This window comes from Amphiura filiformis, chromosome 5 (genome assembly GCF_039555335.1).
Source record: "Amphiura filiformis chromosome 5, Afil_fr2py, whole genome shotgun sequence".
In the NCBI taxonomy this organism is placed as follows: Eukaryota; Metazoa; Echinodermata; class Ophiuroidea; order Amphilepidida; family Amphiuridae; genus Amphiura; species Amphiura filiformis.
The window spans coordinates 59266823-59286578 of NC_092632.1; the positions used below are offsets into that span (position 1 = coordinate 59266823).

General features: G+C 40.5%; 1 protein-coding gene across 1 annotated transcript in view; it reads left to right on the forward strand.

Annotated features, from left to right (window-relative positions):
* Positions 1-19756, forward strand: part of LOC140151919 (kelch-like protein 36) — a 38154-nt gene that overhangs the window by 14453 nt on the left and 3945 nt on the right. The window contains exons 2-3 of the mRNA XM_072174229.1: positions 14376-15044; positions 17770-18033. Coding sequence (XP_072030330.1) covers positions 14382-15044; positions 17770-18033 — 927 coding nt within the window. The 5' untranslated portion in view covers positions 14376-14381. The remainder of the gene's footprint in view (positions 1-14375; positions 15045-17769; positions 18034-19756) is intronic.

Sequence of the window (19756 nt, forward strand, 5' to 3'; positions counted from 1 at the left end):
AGTGCAGTCGGACAACCGGACGGTGGTAGCATACATCAACAAACAAGGAGGTACAAAATCTCCCCTGTTGTGCATGCACACTCTTCGCTTGTTGAAGAAGTGTCACCATCGAGGAATGTCACTCAAGGCTATCCACATAGCCGGGTCACAAACATTCTAGCGGACGACCTCTCTCGAGGTCGAGGTGCGGGCCCGACAGAATGGGCACTGTCTCCTCAGGTGGTCCAAACCATCTTCCGAGTAATGTTTTATCCGACAGTGGATCTGTTTGCATCAGCAAGCAACCACCAACTACCAGTATATTGCTCCAGGATGCGAGATCCAAGAGCACTGGCGGTAGACGCACTACACTTGAACTGGAGAGGAATGACGGCCTACGCATTTCCTCCAATTTCACTGCTACAGAGAGTAATACAGAAAATAGCCAGCGAAGATTGCAACATAATACTCATAGCACCCTTTTGGCCAAGGCATCTATGGTTTCGGCCCATGGTGAACCTTCTCATAGGTACACCTCGGTTTCTTCCACAGTTACCAGACCTCCTGAGACAGCAGGATCTGGAGACAGTGGTGCCGACCATTCAGCTGGGTCATCTGAGGTTAACTGCATGGCCGTTATCAGGCAACGCTATGAGGAGAGCGGCTTTTCACAAAAAGCTGCTAACCTCATCGCCCACGGTAGAAAAGACTCAACACTCGGACTCTATTCTGGACGTCTTGGTCGATACTACCAGTGGTGCGAAAAGACAAATTGCTCTCCTGCCAGAGCAACTCAGTCTCAGATAGCCGACTTCCTCACGGAAGTGTTCGACTCTGGCTTACAGGTAGCCACAGTTAGCAACTATAAATCGGCTATCGCAGCGATCCATAGGGATTTGAGGACGGATCAACTCTATATAAGAATGACTACATCCGTCTTCTCCTCAATGGCATGTACAATTCTCGCCCCCTAAACGTAGAATCGCTCCTGCATGGAATCTAAGCAAAGTTTTGGAGCTTCTCAAAGGAGCACCATATGAACCGATGAAATCTGCCACGCTATACGAGGATCACTCTCAAACGGTCTTTTGGTAGCGCTTAGCAACCGCCGTCGAGGTCGGAATTGCAAGCTTTATCGCTCAAAACTCTTGTTTTTTCACGCAATGGCGCTCTCTATGACCTTTAAAGTAGGTTTCATAGCTAAAAATGAACGCCAGACGTTTCAACACGGGTCCATCTTGCTTCCGAGGATTGGCACTAAGTCATCCGTGACGAGAAGATAGACTATGGTGCCCTGTGCGGCTATCGAACACTATATTTATAGGACCAGTAATATTAGGGGATCGACTGACCAACTTTTTATAACCCATGCTAAACCTAACAAGGCAGCTTCAAACAGACACTAGCACGATGGTTGGTTTCGCTCATAGTAGATGCTAAAGCGTCGAAGGAACATGTGCCCCGCGGCACATTCTACTAGAGCAGTTTCAGGCTCGTGGGCATTTCAGAAAGGGGTCACTCTGAACGAGATTTGCGAAACTATATCTTGGAGCACCGCCTCACGTTTACTGATACATATCTGCGTAATGTCGGAGAGGAAGACTCCAGGGTCAAGTTCGCTAAAGCAGTCTTGACGAGGACTTCGACTAACAGACAATAAGGGTAAGATAACAATTAGCATTAATGTCTTAATCATTGATTGTCTAACCTTATTTGTTTTCAGGAATGACCAGGTCATAAGTGTATTGAATAACTTTACTTGTAGACATTCTTGAAATCCTATTGTCTTTTTAGTCTATGTTTTGCTTTTTAAGCAATTCTTGTTTTTGCTTTTCAAGCAATTTTCAGGGTTTTTGCTTTTAAGCAATCTTCTTGGTATCTTGCTTTTTAAGCAAAATGGGATTTTCCTGACCTCGCGTCTAAATAACAGACCGCACCTCTCTACCACCTATTAGCGGTGCTAGTCAATGTTAATGCAATTTGTATTTGTATCAACATTGAAGGTGGGTAGTTCTATGTATAAGTATGAGTAAAACAAGAGTGTTTTTTCATACTAATAATAGAAGTCTACCCACCTGAATATGTTGATCCCGCCTCCTTAAATTCCCCCTTGCGGTATGTTATTTCTCTGGGCGGTGGGGAGTGAACAGGGATCGTTACGCATGCGCTCAACTCAAAGGGCGCCGATAGGTCGGTCTTAGGGACAGGTCAGAAAAATCTCTGTGTGAGAGGGTTTTTGTGTTTCGTGATAATCGGTAGATTAATGCAATTTGTATTTGTATCAACATATTCAGGTGGGTAGACTTCTATTATTAGTATGAAAAAACACTCTTGTTTTACTCAGATTAGCATGATTATGGTTACCATAGCCTGCCAGAGATTTCTCGGATTGCACAGTTCGCAGTTGGCTTTTTGAACATTGAAAGGGAGGGGGGGGGTCAATGACCAGTGGACTCCTGACATTGAACCTATTGGCTAGATGGACTCTTGCACAGATTTTCTTTGTTTACATTTTGTGTTTACTTTTACCACACAAAGAAAATAATACATTATTTATATCTTTTAAGATTACAATAATTTCTGACCAGTACCATTTACCTGTGTTGAATTAGTTACTCAGAGTGTTTGTTGTGAATTTGCAGTTTTTTGTACAAATAATGTTAAAAGATGTGAGACTAAAATAATTAAATGCAGATGGTACAAGTGGGTGGGTGGATAGTACAGGTTAATTATTAGTTTCAACTTGATCACCAATGAGGCAATGTATGTCATCAATGATGGGTTTTACAGGTGAATGATGTATCGTACAAATTACATGTAGTTACTTATTATAGTGATAATAGTGGGTGGGCATCTTTATCATGTCTGCTTTCCTGACCTTTCTTCCAACACATCTCAGGACACCTGTTAATGATGCAGCCGACATCCACTATGATATTATTATTATTTATACTAACTAAATACTATTTTATTTAGCAAATACTTATGTTACCATCATGAAGAAAACTCCACTTATTTTAAGATGAACAAAACTTGTTTACAAATTTATTTGCACGTACTGTGATCATGTTTGTGTATTACGCTCTACAATATGCTACATATGTAACCTGCTCAGACAAAACCAGGAACAAGTCACATTTTTTACTTTTTGTGATTTGAATAAATGTAAGCACTAGACAATAAACTTTAAAATGATACCAAAATTATATAGCATCAATACTTTCCAAGATGTGGATAATTTTATAAAGGATTCCTTGATATTTTTGCTAATTGGCTATTCTGAGTAATGGACCAATTAGTTTCCTGCCTTACACAGGATTGAATAGGGATTTTCGTAGTAAGTAGTTTTTAATAAGTAGTTTCAAGGATTTGAAAGTCCACTTAGTCCCACAGTCAAATACCATGAATTTAAGAATTTCAAAATTTCATTTTTTTATGGGAATGTCATCTTGAAAGGCCTATAACTCAAAAACATGTCTGGCGACTTGTTCTGGGTTTTGTTAGGGCTGGCTACATACGTGTGCCTTGATAAGCGTGTTCCATGACAAAGCCCAAGGCCCTATCCTCTATCATGTCATAGATGCCATTCAGGAACCAATGAAATTTGGCACAAGCTAAACCATGTCCATTGACTATCCAGCAAACAAACAACGCTTTACAGAAAAGGTTTCAATGTCGGGTTATGTAAAGGGTATAAAAACATTTTAATAACATTCAAAAAACATTCTTGAAAAGGTGATGCAAAACATTCTAACATAATGTTTTTTAAGTATTGACAAAATATTTTGCAAAAATGTTTGCCCCAAATATTTTGCAATAATGTTTTTACAACATATTCATGACCTTTATATAACCCGACATTCAAATGTTCTTAAAATGTTTTGAATAACTGTTTTGAATAAACATTTTGAATAAATGTTTTAAGAACATTTATGTGTTTGCTGGGTTAATATAAAAAAATTAAGCAAATTTTACACAAAACTGCTCTCTGCTGTAGATAGCAACATGAGACTGCTTAGATTGCAATATCAGTGTGCTATCCACTGTAGAGAGCAACATCAATCAGCTATCTACTGTAGATAGCAACATCAGTTCACAGCATCAGTCTGATATATTGTATTGTAGACAGCAACATCAATCAGCTATCTACTGTAGATAGCAACATCAGTTCGCAACATCAGTCTGATATCTATTGTATTGTAGACAGCAACATCAATCAGCTATCTACTGTAGATAGCAACATCAGTTCGCAACATCAGTCTGATATCTATTGTATTGTAGACAGCAACATCAATCAGCTATCTACTGTAGATAGCAACATCAGTTAGCAACATCAGTCTGATATATATTGTATTGTAGACAGCAACATCAATCAGCTATCTACTGTAGATAGCAGCATCAGTTCGCAACATCAGTCTCATATCTATTGTATTGTAGACAGCAACATCAATCAGCTATCTACTGTAGATAGCAACATCAGTTCGCAACATCAGTCTGATATATATTGTATTGTAGACAGCAACATCAGTCAGCTATCTACTGTAGATAGCAACATCAGTCCGCAACATCAATCTGATATCTATTGTATTGTATCTACTGTAAATAGCAACATCAGTTCACAGGCCATGACAAATCACCTGTCAGGCAAGTCCAAGTAAAGCTTACAAAATATTTATGTCAAACTTGGCATGATCACAGAAGTAAAAAACAGTCAAAACCAAGTAGAAAACTTCTTGAATCAGTACTCAAATTTTTCGATGCTACGCACTGATATCCCACACCAGACTGGCAGACATTATGCTAATGAACATGATGTTACGAGACGTATTGTATTAAACTATAGTTTAGCCAAATTATTAACCTGTTTTGCGCATATATTATGACGTCAATGATATCAGCTGGCCATGTATTTACATATATGGTGGATTATGTATATACATCGAGATTGAGACATAGTGCTTGCAAAAATATGTAAATCGTGTGACTTTACTGATAAAATTTCACATACAATGCACATGCACATTATATTTTCTACAAGAAACAAACAGTAGTGAATGAAATGTTTATTTTTTAGACTGCTTTTCATGAATACTCATTTATGTATCAACCCCGGGGGGTATCAACTTAACTGAGAAAAAGTATAGGTACTGCGTAAGAATGAAACCTGCAGAATTTGGCATACTTTGATAAGTATGTGACTTTGTCAGCAATTGTTGCCAGGAATTATACTAGGCTAATTTTCGGGCAATTTCGGGCAACCAATTTTTTAATATTGCCTGCCCGAACGGGCAAACTAAAAGAATAAAATTTGTTGCGGCCTGTCAGTTTGCAACATCAGTCTGATATCTATTGTATTGTAAATAGCAACATCAATCAGCTGTCTACTGGAGATAGCAGCATCAGTTAGCAACATCAGTCTGATATCTATAGTATTGTAGACAGCAACATCAATCTACTATCTACTGGAGATAGCAACATCAGTTAGCAACATCAGTCTGATATCTATTGTATTGTATACAGCAACATATACTATAGGTAGTAACATCAGTTCTGTTCATGTAGATGACATCAGTCTGCTGCTACTGTAGATTGCAACATGAGTCTACTATCCACTTCAGATAGCAACATCAGTTTGCTGTCTACTGTAGATAGCAACATCACGTCGCAACATCAGTCTGATGTAGACAGCAACATATACTATAGGTAGTAACATCAGTTCTGTTCATGTAGATGACATCAGTCTGCTGCTACTGTAGATTGCAACATGAGTCTGCTATCTTCTTCAGATAGCAACATCGTGTGCTGTCTACGGCAGATATCAACATGAATTTGCGTAGATCACAACATCAGTCTGATAGCAATGAGCACGAACGTGGTTTAAATACATGCATAAGATGTACCATTGTTCTAGTCTTGGTCCCAGCCGATTTGTGCTCCTTTGTCACTAAACAAACCGTCTGGCGACAACCCCATCGGGCACAGTGGCGCAGCGGTACAGGCTCTACCTCACAATCGGAGGGTTGCGAGTTCGAGCCCCGGTGGTGCCATCATGTTGTGCAGTTAGGCAAGGCACTTTAACTCACTTGCCTCTCTCTACCCAGGTGTGAAATGGGGAGCTGTTAGGAATATTGTCCATTGAGCGCCGCCAAAAGGTATGAGTATGCCTTGGGCGTTGTATGGAAGCTGACATGTTCTAACGACAGCGGAATAAATGTAAAGCGCTTTGATACACGTGAAAGGCGCTGTATAAATGCCAACATTTATTTACGTCTTTTCTGATTGGCTGAACATCAACTCCCAAAATACTGGTGTTAGAATTTTGCTGTCAATCAACGCTGGGCTTCAGTGCATGCAGCAGTTGATGGACAGCTATGCGGTTGCATAAATCCACACAATGTATGTGAGTACGCGCTGCAAGTCGCGTACATGAAAGGCGATATCAGACGATCTGCGCCTCAGTGGTTGCTAAAGCTAGCGTACATTTTTCGTTCGCTGTATTTACAAAGTGGAGGGCATAATGATGTTTAGTGTCCCTTACACAAGTCACGTCCTATAGCCAATTGAAAACAGTTTTATTTGGAAATTCAATAACCAATCAGCGATCGTCATTTTGGGGTTGTCGCCAGACGGTTTATTTAGTGATGGAGGAACACAAACTGGCTGGGACCGAGACTACCATTGTTCTTGATTACCTTTAATATTTTTGGAGACAAGTAATAGCATCACTTGAACATTCAAGTCAAGATGTGTTTTGGGAATAGTTCTATTTGAATGAACCGATTTAGGATGTTATTATAAATGTATTTAACTCAGAACTGTACCCAGCAGTACACTCTAGAATACCCTAGAACCCTGTAACATACTGTACCAAAGTAGGGCAGTCTTATTTGGCTTGTGTGTCACGCAATCAAAACAAATTGAAAGCAGCAACTATTCTGGCAAGCTGTTATCACAGTACACAAGTGGCTCTCTATATCGCGGCATCTTTCAAGCTCTATTACTATATCCGTTCACCAAAGCTAAGACTATAAAGCGCTCCACAGACTCCGAGTATTGTACATACAATATTGTATGCAACATATCTACGTTATTTTATCTATTGCCATTCTATTTCCAGTAATGTTTAAGTTCTAACGAATGTTTGATGACGAAAAATCGATAATATGTTACATGTAATATCTAGTAGAAATATATTATCGATTTTACGTCATCAAACATTCGTTAGAACTTAAACATTACTGGAAATAGAATGGTAATAGATTAAACAACGTAGATATGTTGCATACAATATTGTACGTACAATAAAAAGTCTGAATACTGCTTTATGGCCTAGATAGCCGGATGCAGCAGGTGTAAATATTAACAGCTACTATATAATGACTTGATGTAGTACCGATTGGTTTGTACCTAGTAGTACCATTCTTGATCGATGATGGGTTATAAAAACACATTCAAGGAAATTGCCTTGTGTCTAATTGCTCTTCTAGACCAGTTTACAGCTGTTTCTGACTTAAATTGCTTGTACTTATTATAGAAAAACATTTTGTAAGTGGCCATACCGACTCCGAATATATTCAACATAGAATATTCGATGTAACATGTCTTCGTTATTTAATTTATTCCCATTCAATTTCCAGTAATTTCTAATGATTGTTTGATGACGTAAAATCGATAATGGTATGTTGAATGTCTGGTGGAAATATATTATCGATTTTACGTCAGCAAATATTTGTTAGATGTTAAACATTACTGGAAATAGAATGGGAATAGGTTAAATACTGTCTAGTGCGTATTTTACTTGTTTCCCCACGTCAAGTTGGTGTACCTTGCTCTTTTTCTTAACGAATACATGTTACATTGAATATTCTACATCCACTAAAAAGTCTGTAGCAACCCTACATGCTTCATATGGTTTGTTAAATATGAGAAATATATATCTGTTTTCAAAAGTTGGACATTTTGTAGTTAAAAATAATGTGCTCCTACAATACAGTTTCCTGTAACAACTTAATATCATCTGACAAGTGCCGATAAGTGGTACAACATATACTATTGATTGAACAAATTCATCAGGATCGGTAGAGTAAACTCAGTAACCAAAGTTCTTTATATCTGATCCAGAAACTGCACTTACTTTGTGTATGTTTCAGCAACACTGTTGCCTTTGTCAACACTTGATGATGAGTGATTACTCCTCCTGGAGGCTATAGAAAGAGGAGGGGCACCACCATGAACAGAGACGACAGACAGAATCAATTCTCACACATTTTTGATGAGTTTCTAGAACTGAGATCAAGAAAATCCGCAGATGGAAAAACACCTGGCAACACCAAGACTTATGCTGGATATACATTTAGCATCGGTTGCCAGGAGTAATCACTCATCATCAAGTGTTGACAAAGGCAACAGTATTGCTGAAACATACACAAAGTAAGTGCAATTTCTGGATCAGATATAAAGAACATTGGTTACTGAGAATTCTTAGTCAGTGGGAGTGGTCTAGTTTGTAGACACATTTTTGATTGGACAATCGCAAGATTTCGGGTGCCGTTTATCAGGCCGTAGACGACCCCACGTCATCATGCGTCTTGATAATGCTTTACACGCTTGTAGAGGTGCGGCGTATGTATCGCGCTGTATGCGTGAGACTAGTGCGGAATACGCGACGCGCTAGCAGTACGCGCAACAGAATACGTGAAAGTTGTAAACAAGTTTCGTTCATTTTATAATGAGGGGAGTTTTTATGGCGGTAACTTAGTTTTTGCTTTAAAAAATTGTTTACAGTTATTAAAATAATATTTAACTGACTAAGAATGAGAATAAACGATAGGAATTTTTATTTTGCCTATCCTCTACCTATGATAGACGACAGGCAGGTCCAATATTTTTATCGTAGCGCCAATAAAAGGATTAGGGATTAATCTAATGTGATAATCACAACCAGGCACATGTAGCTTCCACGAGTGCAGAGACAGAGAGAGGGGGCCCATCCAGGCTCAGTGCACCTTAAGGGCACACAACTATGAATCAACTGGCGTAACTACCTCTTTCTCTCTTTTTTTTTTTTTAAGAAAAAAAAAAAAGAGATCACTTTCCTCACAAAGTGAGGATAACACTACTAAACAACTACTACTAACAACTGACTTGCAGAAACCAATCTAACAGCTTATGTGAATGAAGACACTGTTGGTTTAGAACACTCAAAATAGGCAATGTGCCAACAGTCAATAACATCAACAGTTCAAGAGTCTTTTTGTCTGTAATGACAAACTGACATTCAACATGAATGTAAAATGGTTCAAAGTTCAAAGAAGTAAACGTCAGTTCCAGAGTTTTCTTTTAGAATTCCAAATGACATACGTAAATCAGTTCAAAGTTCAATGAAGTGACCATATAGGAGGACACCGATGATGGATTAATGTCATAGTACACAGTGACCTGTCCATTTAGTTTAACACATAGTCTTTCAGGTGCTCAGGAAGTTTGTGAGGGCGCATGAACGCCTTTTGTGTGAGCAATGGTGGCATGATCTCAGGGCCAACCATACTAGCTTGGGGGATACTTTCACTAACCTCACTGCTGTTACCGGTACATGGATTAGACTGTGCAACCAAACCGGAGGTATTGCTGGAGCTATGGCCGCTATCGTGCAAGGGATCGCGAGGATCTGACTCAGAACTGGGGTGCGAGTGATTAGCATTCCTGGGCAGGGGGTCACAAGTAGCAGGTGTGGACAACTCGCCAGGTATGAAAGGAGGCTCTGGAGGAGTACATTCAGGGACCACTTCAACAAACTCGGAATCCTCGGTGGGTGGAGACGACTTGGGAAAGGGACGAGAATCCAGGTCAGGATAATACTGGACCTTAAAGCACTCAGATTTCTTGATACGATAAGAAGTATTCGAAGCTGAGAACCCACAAATTTGCGGATGTTGCACCATGGGCCTTCGATAGTAGTGACTAAGTAGCGATCTCTAGCATGAGATTTCTTGCGATCTGAGTAGAGGTAGACAAGATCACCAACCTCCAACTCTGCTGCTGGGGAGGCAGAGGCTAATGGGGCCTTTGAATGAGCACTGTGTGGGTGGTTGGCTTTTCGCAAGGCATGCTGGGCCTGAATCATTTGACAATCAGTGAAAGGAACCTGCTCATTGGTAAACTGGTCTCGCTGAAACCACATCTCACGGGCTGAAAGACCTCGGGATCTGATGCGAGTATTAAGGGCTGCAGTAGCAATGGCAAGTGATAATGCTGTAGCCGGACCACCTGTAGAATCTTGTCTGAGCAACTCATCTTCAAGCTCACGAATGGCTTTCTCAGCAACAGGATTCTTGTTATTATTTTTAATACGACCGATCTCAACCGATAGGTGGTAACGTGTGAGGAGTTTGTCATTGGCGAGTCGAACAAACCCTGGTGCTGGGTCAGTACGAATGACTGCAGGGGGGCCATCAAGTGGACGAAGTTCAATGCACAATTGAATCAGGGCATCACGCAACGTGCCATGTTGTTCATTCTCGACAATGCAAGAAGCTGTGTAGGACGTTGAGGTTTCGCGCAGCACAAGGACTAGCTGGCGGCTACGCTTCAGGATATCAGCTGCAAAAGAAATGCCAACTGCATCGGGAGGGTCACTTGAGGACTGCTCGATCAGTGCCTTAGGGGCATTGGACAGAGAAGCACACTGGTGACAAGTTGATGTCACTTGATCAATAGCCTTGTCCATATCAAGAGCATAAAAGTAACGCTGGGTCACCAAACTGAGCTGATGTTTGGAGGGATGGTCAAGTTGGATGTGCAGGGCAGTGAGAAGACCATTTAAGACCTGTCTGGGAACAACAATACAATCGCGAGTTGGGGACAATGGTTGATCACGACGAACAACAAGTAGGCCATCTCTAGCGATAGATGCAACCTGCAAATAGCGCTTCACATCTTTGACAGAAGTAGCTTTCTTTGTTTCTTCACGGATCCATCAGTAATGATCCAAAGCTGATCATTGGGATGGGGAAGTGTGACTGCCCTAGCGGAAGACAGTGCTGCTTGAGCCTTGTGAAAAGCAGTATGCAGACTATCAGACCATGTAAGCTCTTCAGTTGATTGGTGCCCTGCAATAGCATCATCTAATGGGGCTACCAGACTGGCACAATTCTGAATGACACGGGCCAGAACCTTGTATGCACCGATGAAGGACCGCATGCCACCAACTTTGCTTGGAGGCGAGCAGCTGAAAGTGTGGCGATGCTATGGGGCTAGCACAAAGGGTTCCATTTGACCAAATCCAACCCAGAATTACTGTCTTTTGGGGGCAAATGACTGTTTTGGAAGCAGAAAGACGTAACCCAGACTTAGACAAAGCTTGCAAAACTTGACGCCAATTCTCAACAAGTTCATCCACAGTATTACCACCACAGTACAAGTCATCAGCGAGTTTTGCTACGACACCTTTCTCTAAGAGGTCACCAAGGACACGACACATCAGTTCCTCAAGGGCTGTTTCAGAACCTGGCATACCCATGGCACACACCGTGTATACACACGCACCCACCTAAAGGGAGTTGCAACACCACAGTATTTCATGGACTCATGGGATAAAGGGATTTGGTAGAAAGCACTAGTCAAGTCAGTGGCAATCAAATACTTCCATTTGGCAATTGAACGCAATGTTGAGTCCACATTGGGCATTAGAGAGGGTTGTGGCTTGCTATATCTACCGACATCAGCAAATGCAGTAACCAGACGAAAGCCTCCATTAGGCTTCTTGACAAGAAAGGACGGGTTAAGGTATTCGACACACACACCGACATCTTCAGGTCTAGCAAAGACGCCTGCTTTTTCAAGCTGATCAAACTTTGATTGCAACTCTTGGAGTTTATCCTGTGCATACAATGGGAGACGACCTTTGCGTTGGGGGGTTGGACCGGTCCCATATTAACCACAGATTTGAAAGGGCCGACAGCACCATTGTAACCTGGGAAACTAGGGTCAAAAACCTCATCGTACTCATCGAGAAGACTGCGGAAGTTGGATTGCTCACAAGTGCCAAGTATACCATCTGGGTCAAGGGCAACAGCAGCTGAGTAGTTAACCGGTGAACTGGGCTTTGGGACATTGACTGATGCTGCTGCAGCAGTGTGTGATGGCTTAGAAGTTAGTGATGGTGAAAAAACAGTGTGTATCTGGCCAAGATGTTCATGCTTTCTGATGACAAGTGGCACACCAGTATTGTTGGGAATGCGAACCCTGCCTGCAATACTTGTGATTACATCAGGCTTGGGCCAGGCTTGTTTGGGCGGTAGGAACCTACCGGCGGGGTATCAACACGGGCTCAATGGCAAAAGTAGCATCTGATTCAACGATGTCTGCAGGGAGATTTACCTCAACGTATGAGCCTGGCCATATGGTAGTGTTTTGAGAAGGTCCACGAAGTATATGGGCACGATTTAACAGTGTGCTGGGATTTGGGGCTCTTGTTGGCGCCATAAGTGATAATTGTACCATCTGTCAAGATGATTTGGTTCTTAGCAGGGCGAATTGCGACATCATTGCATTTCATGAAGGGAATACCTGCAAGGATTTCTTCGTCAAGGTCTCTAACAACTAGACCTTTAAAGACAAAGGAGTTTCTGTCACGAGTAAAGGTGAGGGTTGTTTCCCCAACTACCTTAAGAGGGGATGACCCATCAGCTTGACGGGCAGACTGCGAACTCTGATGAATGGGGCATCCTAATCGTTGGACAGTGTTTTCGCGAATGAGATTACCAGTGGATCCACTGTCAATGGTGATGCGGATCGCATGGTGCTTGTGGAATGCATCTACATAAGGAGACTGATCAACATGAATTCGCAGCGCTGTCTGAACATTGGGCTGCGCACTAAGGTCAGATTGGTCAACAAAGGCGCATGCTAAATCTGAGTCGCTGTCACAATCATCAAGGATGTTAAGCTGACGAGCGGGCCAGGTATTTTCTGTCCTTTTCAGGGAGGTACGAGCACTCGCTTAAGAAATGCGCATGGTCATGCCGACCAGCTTGCTCACACAGAGGGCAGGATTTACCAAATGATTTCTTAGCTTTCAATTTAGGCATCGGTCTCACGCTGACTACTAGTGCAGCATGCTGCGAGCAGCATCGTTTGAGCTCAGCTCATCCAGGAGCGAATCCAGAGCTTGAGAAATTTCGGCTTTGATAGAAGCCAAGGTGCGGATCTTAGCTCTGTACCGCATCGCTGCTTTACTAATCGGGCAGATCAGGGTTTATAAGACGCAACCACGTTAACACTACAAAGTTTTCGAGTGTCGGCGTAATCTCCTCATCTTCATCGATGACTTGGTCATGGTGACTGATGCCGCCTCCTTCACGCATGAGGTTGTCTTCGGTGAATGCTACTAGACGCTGGTACAAGTCCTCTGGCCGTTCATCAGGGCCAAGGGTAATATTGTTGAACTCTAGGAAGTGGCCACCTGTTGTTTGGAAGCCAAAATGGAGACGGATGGCTTGCCATATCTTTTTCAGGCTGGTGCAGTTTTTGAGTATTGTATTTCGTGAGATAATTGGACAATAGTTGGCTATTTGTCCAAGCATAAGCTCCAATGCAGCATTTTTCTGGACTGCTGTTTTCCTTTGGGCTTCCTGTATGTCCTCACCGTCGTTAGTGAGACCTCAAGAGGGAAGTTTTTGACTTTTGCCCCATACCGCTCCTTCAACCAAGTAGGGAGAAAAGCTTGGGTCTAATGACAGTGTATACTGGAGGTTATGTTTCCAGCTTTCAAATGAGTTTATTGTTTCGTTCTTTGTTAGAGGCCATTGCTTCAAGCGCACGATGTGTTGTGGCCATTGCTGATTGTTTTACACTCGTGTATGTGAACCAGAATAAAAGCTAATATGCAGCCTTGCAGGCTTAAGCTTACTGTTTTAAGCTTACTGGTCGCTCACAGTCTTGTGAAAGATCACACATTTAGGGTTCAAGATGACCACCAATTTCGTCAGGAAGGTCAGCTGAGAGACTTCAGAGATGACTGGTTTCGAATCCAAGCTGTCACCACGCCAATAAAAGGATTAGGGATTAATCTAATGTGATAAGCACAACCAGGCACATGTAGCTTCCACGAGTGCAGAGACAGAGAGAGGGGCCCATCCAGGCTCAGTGCACCTTAAGGGCACACAACTATGAATCAACTGGCGAGTGGATACGGCTGCGCCGGCATCCACTACTCAAAATATTGGACCTGCCTGTCGTCTATCACACGGTAGAGGATAGGCAAAATAAAAATTCCTATTGTTTATTCTCTAAACATATATAATCTCTTCATAGATTTGGAACACAGATTTTGTAATTCCAAAATGATCTGTTTCCATAAATTAAATCTTTTCTTTTTTCCCTTTCTATAATACTAGATTTGAATGTTATCCATCATGGCCAGTGAGAGCAGTCCACCTGCTTCCCCAGAGAACAACTGCAATGCCAACATGAAGAAGACCTTGAAAGATTCTGAACATCTGGACACGTTGATAAAGAGTTTGGACGAGAGTCGCACAGAGGGTAAATACTGCGATGCCAAGATTACCATCGGGAGGAGAACATTTACAGCTCATAAAGCGGTTCTAGCAGCATCTAGCCAATATTTTTCAGGCATGTTCAACTCAGGGTGGAGAGAAAGTAACACATCGGATATCAATATTGAGGGTGATCCAAAAATCTTTGACTTGCTCCTTGACTATATGTATAAGGGTCAGCTATGTGTAGCAGAGGATACCGTTGTGGATATACTAGCCTTATCGATATACATGCAAATTATGGGTGCAATGAAACTATGTACAAAATATTTGGAGTACTGTTATGTGAGCGATTCAATAACATGTGTGACAGCTATTGAGGTGCTACTACAGATAAGGGACAACAAACAAATGCCTGATTTAATTGAAGCTACTGTGAATTATCTAGCGCATCATCTCATGCAATTCTACATAGATGATAGAGAGGATTTTCTAGAGCATACTACCGCTGATATACTGGAAGATATCCTGAAAGATACAGCTATAGAGAGAAATGCATCAGAATATCAGGTATCTACTGATTTTGTTAATCTTTGTGTTTCATCTTGTCTGTTCCCATATGTGACACGATCAAGGGGAATGAGTCGGATGTCGCTAACATTGATTTTGAGATATTGGCAAAGAAAGTGCTAAAATTCTTATGTTTTCTATTGTTTTCAGCGATTGTTAAAGTGACATAACTTCGCAAAGAAAAGTCGTATCAACTTGGGGTTTTCAGTTTCTGAAAGCTCTAAATATCCTCTTTAGAATCATATGTAAAACTCATTTTCGACCAGGGTCGACATGTGACTCATTCCCCTTGATCATGTCACATATGTGCTAGTTTTGCACCATATCAAAGGTCATCATCAATGACATAGATTTCTTGGGGACAGGGTCTTAGGCAGGATTTGAAGGTTTGGGTGTGTAAATTCAAAAACCGGGTGTGTAAATTTAAGATTTGTGTACAGAGTATAGGCCATGTGGGCAAAAACTGGGTGTGTATTTACAAATTTAGGTGTGTAAAACACTCCTTACATGGCTGGCTGCCTAAGCCCTTGCTTGGGGATGATGGGGTTGGAAAAATTCTTAAAGTATATCCAGTACCTTTTAATGGTACAAATGTGTGGAAAAATTTGGCCATGTTGAAGCTAAAATGGTGAAACATGATGCAAAAGTGGATCAAATTTGCACAAAGAGAAAAATAATTACCACTTTTTAGGCTCAAATGGTCAAATATGAGATTTATTTGGTCAAAAACCCACATATAGGCGTCAGCATTGGGTGGATCATTGTATGGACCATCCCCCTTATCAAAATATTGGGAGGATCCAACCTCCACTTACACACCAGACCCTCTGCACCAGAAGATGGGCCAACTTAATCATAAAATGTCATACCTATTTCATAAACATTGCAAATAATTCCCTATGCTAGCCATATGATGCAAAAGTGGATCAAATTTGCACAAAGAGATAAGCAATTACCACTTTTTAGGCTCAAAATAGTCAAATGGTCAAATATGAGATTTATTTGGTGAAAAACCCACATACAGGCATCAGCATTGGGTGGATTATTGTATAGACCATCCCCCTTATCAAAATATTGGGAGGATCCATCCTCCACTTACACACCAGACCATCTGCACCAGAAGATGGGCCAATTTAATCATAAGATGTCATGCCTATTTCATAAACATTGCAAATAATTCCATACGCTAGCCACCTTTTAAATTTAAAATGTTACAGCTTTATATAAAATGTCTTATTTTGTCTTTACTACATAGAAATTTGTTCATGTATAGTCCCTTTGGCTTCCTCGAGTGAGTGATGCCAGTAATTCGTTGGAGTTACTCTCACATATATATACAGAGTTCAAAAGAAATAACTCACCCCTTAAAATTTCAAAACATTTATTTGCATAACTTGACATATTTTTTGTTGATTTGAAAAATTCAAAAAGCTGTGAATAGAGGAATCATTTTTCAACCCTCCCAGAGTTGTTTCATTTGCAAAAACAATATTTTTGGTAAAAAATAATCATATTTTCCAAAAATGATGCTTTCAGAAAAAGTTGCACTTTACCACATTATGTACAAAACCTTCTCAATATTAATGGTAAGGTTGATTTAATTCTCATTTTTTCCTTCACCTTTCTGTCTCTGATCCTTCAGGCACCCATGCAACCATCATTCAGTTCATTTAGGCGTAAAATAAGATTTTCTTTGAAGTTTTTAATCAGCAGTTGTTTCAAAATGATAAAATCACTAGGAAGTAGAAATGAGCTCTCCACGCATAAATTTGACCAAAAGGGTGAACATTTACCTGTATTGGGTCAGTTTAAGCATCTTGCATTTTGATTTAAAATGATGGCTTTCTTGGATAGAGGTGTAACGCTCATGATGTAGCCACAAGAGATTGGCTGCATGCAGTTAATTGGCTGGATGCTGACTTCCACCCTCCAATCTCTGTTGGCCATTTCTTCTTTGTCATGTAGGCCTACGCTTTTATTCAGGAGAGCCGTTGCTATAGCTCTTTGCAACTGTTTCAGTCTACCATTTGCAAGTAAATTTTTCATCTCTTCTAGCCAACGAAAGAAATACACTACAAACCTTATTTCTACTCCTATAGTGATTTTCCCATTTTTGAAACGGCGACTGAAAACCCCATTCATGTCAAAATTCATGTCAATGAATCTTTGTTTTATACTGAAAGATGATTGCATGGGTGACCGAGTAATCGGATACATGAAATTTAAGAAAATGAACTAACAATTAAATCAATCAAACCATTTATCACATTGATATCGAGAACGTTTTTGTACATTACATGTATAGGATGTTGAAAACTTTTTCTGAAAGCATCATTTTTGGAAAATGTGATAATTTTTGACCAACAAAAATGATTTTCAAAAAGAAGAAAATTGGAGGGGTAGCAAAAAAATTCCTCTATTCACAGGTTTTTAAATTTTTCAAATCAACCTAATGTATGTCAAGTTATGCAAAGAAATGTTTTGTAATTTTAGGGGGGAGTTATTTCTTTTGAACCCTGTATATTGCCTATTTGTTCGATCACGTAAACACACCAGTTCTTCGAGTCAATGTGCACTTTTTAATACTACACACACTAAGAGCATACACTGATGTCTCTCTCTTGAGGAAGCCATGTGCACTATATACTTAAAATAAAATGATCAATTTTGTGGTGAAAGGGCAATGTATATTTATATCAATATCAATTTTGTTTTTAAAATCAAGATTCTAGAATGCATCTTGAACTGGCTGACTCATGACTGGGAAAACAGACAAAGCCACTCTTACTTCCTCCTGAAGAATGTCCGACTTGGGGTGATTCCAGAAGAAGAACTTCAAAGCCTTACACAGAATAGTGTTGTGCAGAATGTCATGAATTGTAGGTACATGGTGAATGAAGTCCTTCATCTGCAGAAAACCCACCGTAACAATCTTGCAGTGCTTCTTACTGAGAAACCAGCCATGTTTGCGACAAGGAATGCCATTACAGTAAGACCTATCAACTTATTTCTTTCTTGGGACAGTAAAGTAAAAGTCAGTGTTCAAAATAGGTCAGAATCTTTGAGGGCTAAACAGGCCCTCCTCAATTTTCACGGGCCTCAAATTGTAAACTTTTAATGTCAAACTGGTCCACATTTTGCGACACTTTGAGGAAAAAAGGCGCAGTGATTTATAGTGCGCTATGCACAGGCACAATGCCTAGACATTGATCCACATGCTTCAGCACACTTTATAGGTTGTCGCAGATCACTATGGCCCAAGACTTCAGATTCGGCAAATCAACAACAAACATTGCTATTGAATTCAGCATTGAGTCTGTCTTGCTGACCCTGAGCGGTTGACATTATTTCACGGGGCCCACATTTATACATTTGTTTTCATTGTTTACACTCTTCTAGGTTGTATAAAATGAGCAATATACAAAAATGTTTATTTAGTTATTTTCAGACCAATGTTACTTTTCCTCCAAGTCTCAGTGAGTCAGGTCCTCAACAATAAAGAATGTTTCTCCATGCAGAGCGAGCTGTCTTATTTTCCATCCAAAAGAAAGAAAAAAATGAAAAACCATGCCATATCCCCTCTGACACTATAGCCTTGGTTAGTGGACTTTCGCGGTTAGTGGGGTGGCTAGGCTAGACAGTGGTCTTTACTGCAGTTTGTACTGCATTTAGTTTGTACTGTGGCCCTGTGATGTTGCTTGCTCACATGTCTTGCTTGTCTTGCTTCAATTTCAATATCATCTTGTCCCTTCGGCAAGGGATAGTGGTCCTACAGCACAGGTGTTGGTGACTTATGTAGCTTGCCTAATTGGCCTTTACACATTTGTGTCACTTGCTTGGGTTTATTTTACTCAGGGATCACTGGATCTTCTAAGGTACTGCGAGGGCTCTAATCAAGAGCTATGTAGAGCTTGTCTTTTACTTTTCATGATGTACGTTTTGTCTTTGTAACGCAACAGTTTTACCAAGATGTGACAAAGGCGTGGGACCTTTTTGTTCTCTTCCTTGTTTATGCTTACCATCCCGATGCGCACATTCAATTTCAATATCATCTCATCCAAATTTAGTCTTGATGATATGATCCACAGTTTCCACAACAATTTCACTTGGACCTTCTGGTATGCCGACCAACCGAATATTATTTCTGTGTGAGTGTCTTTCAAGTTTGTTAAGGGGATACTACACCCCTGTGGAAAATTTTTGACTATTTTTGCATTTTTCTCAAAAAATAATAACACACTGGTAATAAAAGTTATGTATATTATTGGGGCAAGGAATCCAATTACTACACTGAAATGTCAGTGACTCAAGACAAGCGGTTCAGTATATATGATAGGAAATGAGGTACATCCTAGCGGTACCTTATTTCTTATCATAAATAACAAACCGTTTGTCTTGGGTCACTGAAATTTCAGTGTAGTAATTGGATTCCTTGCCCCTATAATATACATAACTTTTGTTACCACTGTAGTATTAGTTTTTGAGAAAAATGCAAAAATAGACACACATTTATCGAGGGGTGTAGTACCCCCTTAATGCTCTCAAATAGAAATTGAGCACGGTTGGCTTGACTATTGATAGACTGCCAGGCATTGTCAGTTTTCATAGAAAGTTCTGTGAAACAAGTATTCTGCTTCTTTAAATGCGATTGTAAATCAGCTATTTCCTCTCCTTGGAATTCAACAGTTTTACCAGGGAAGTGAGATACTGGT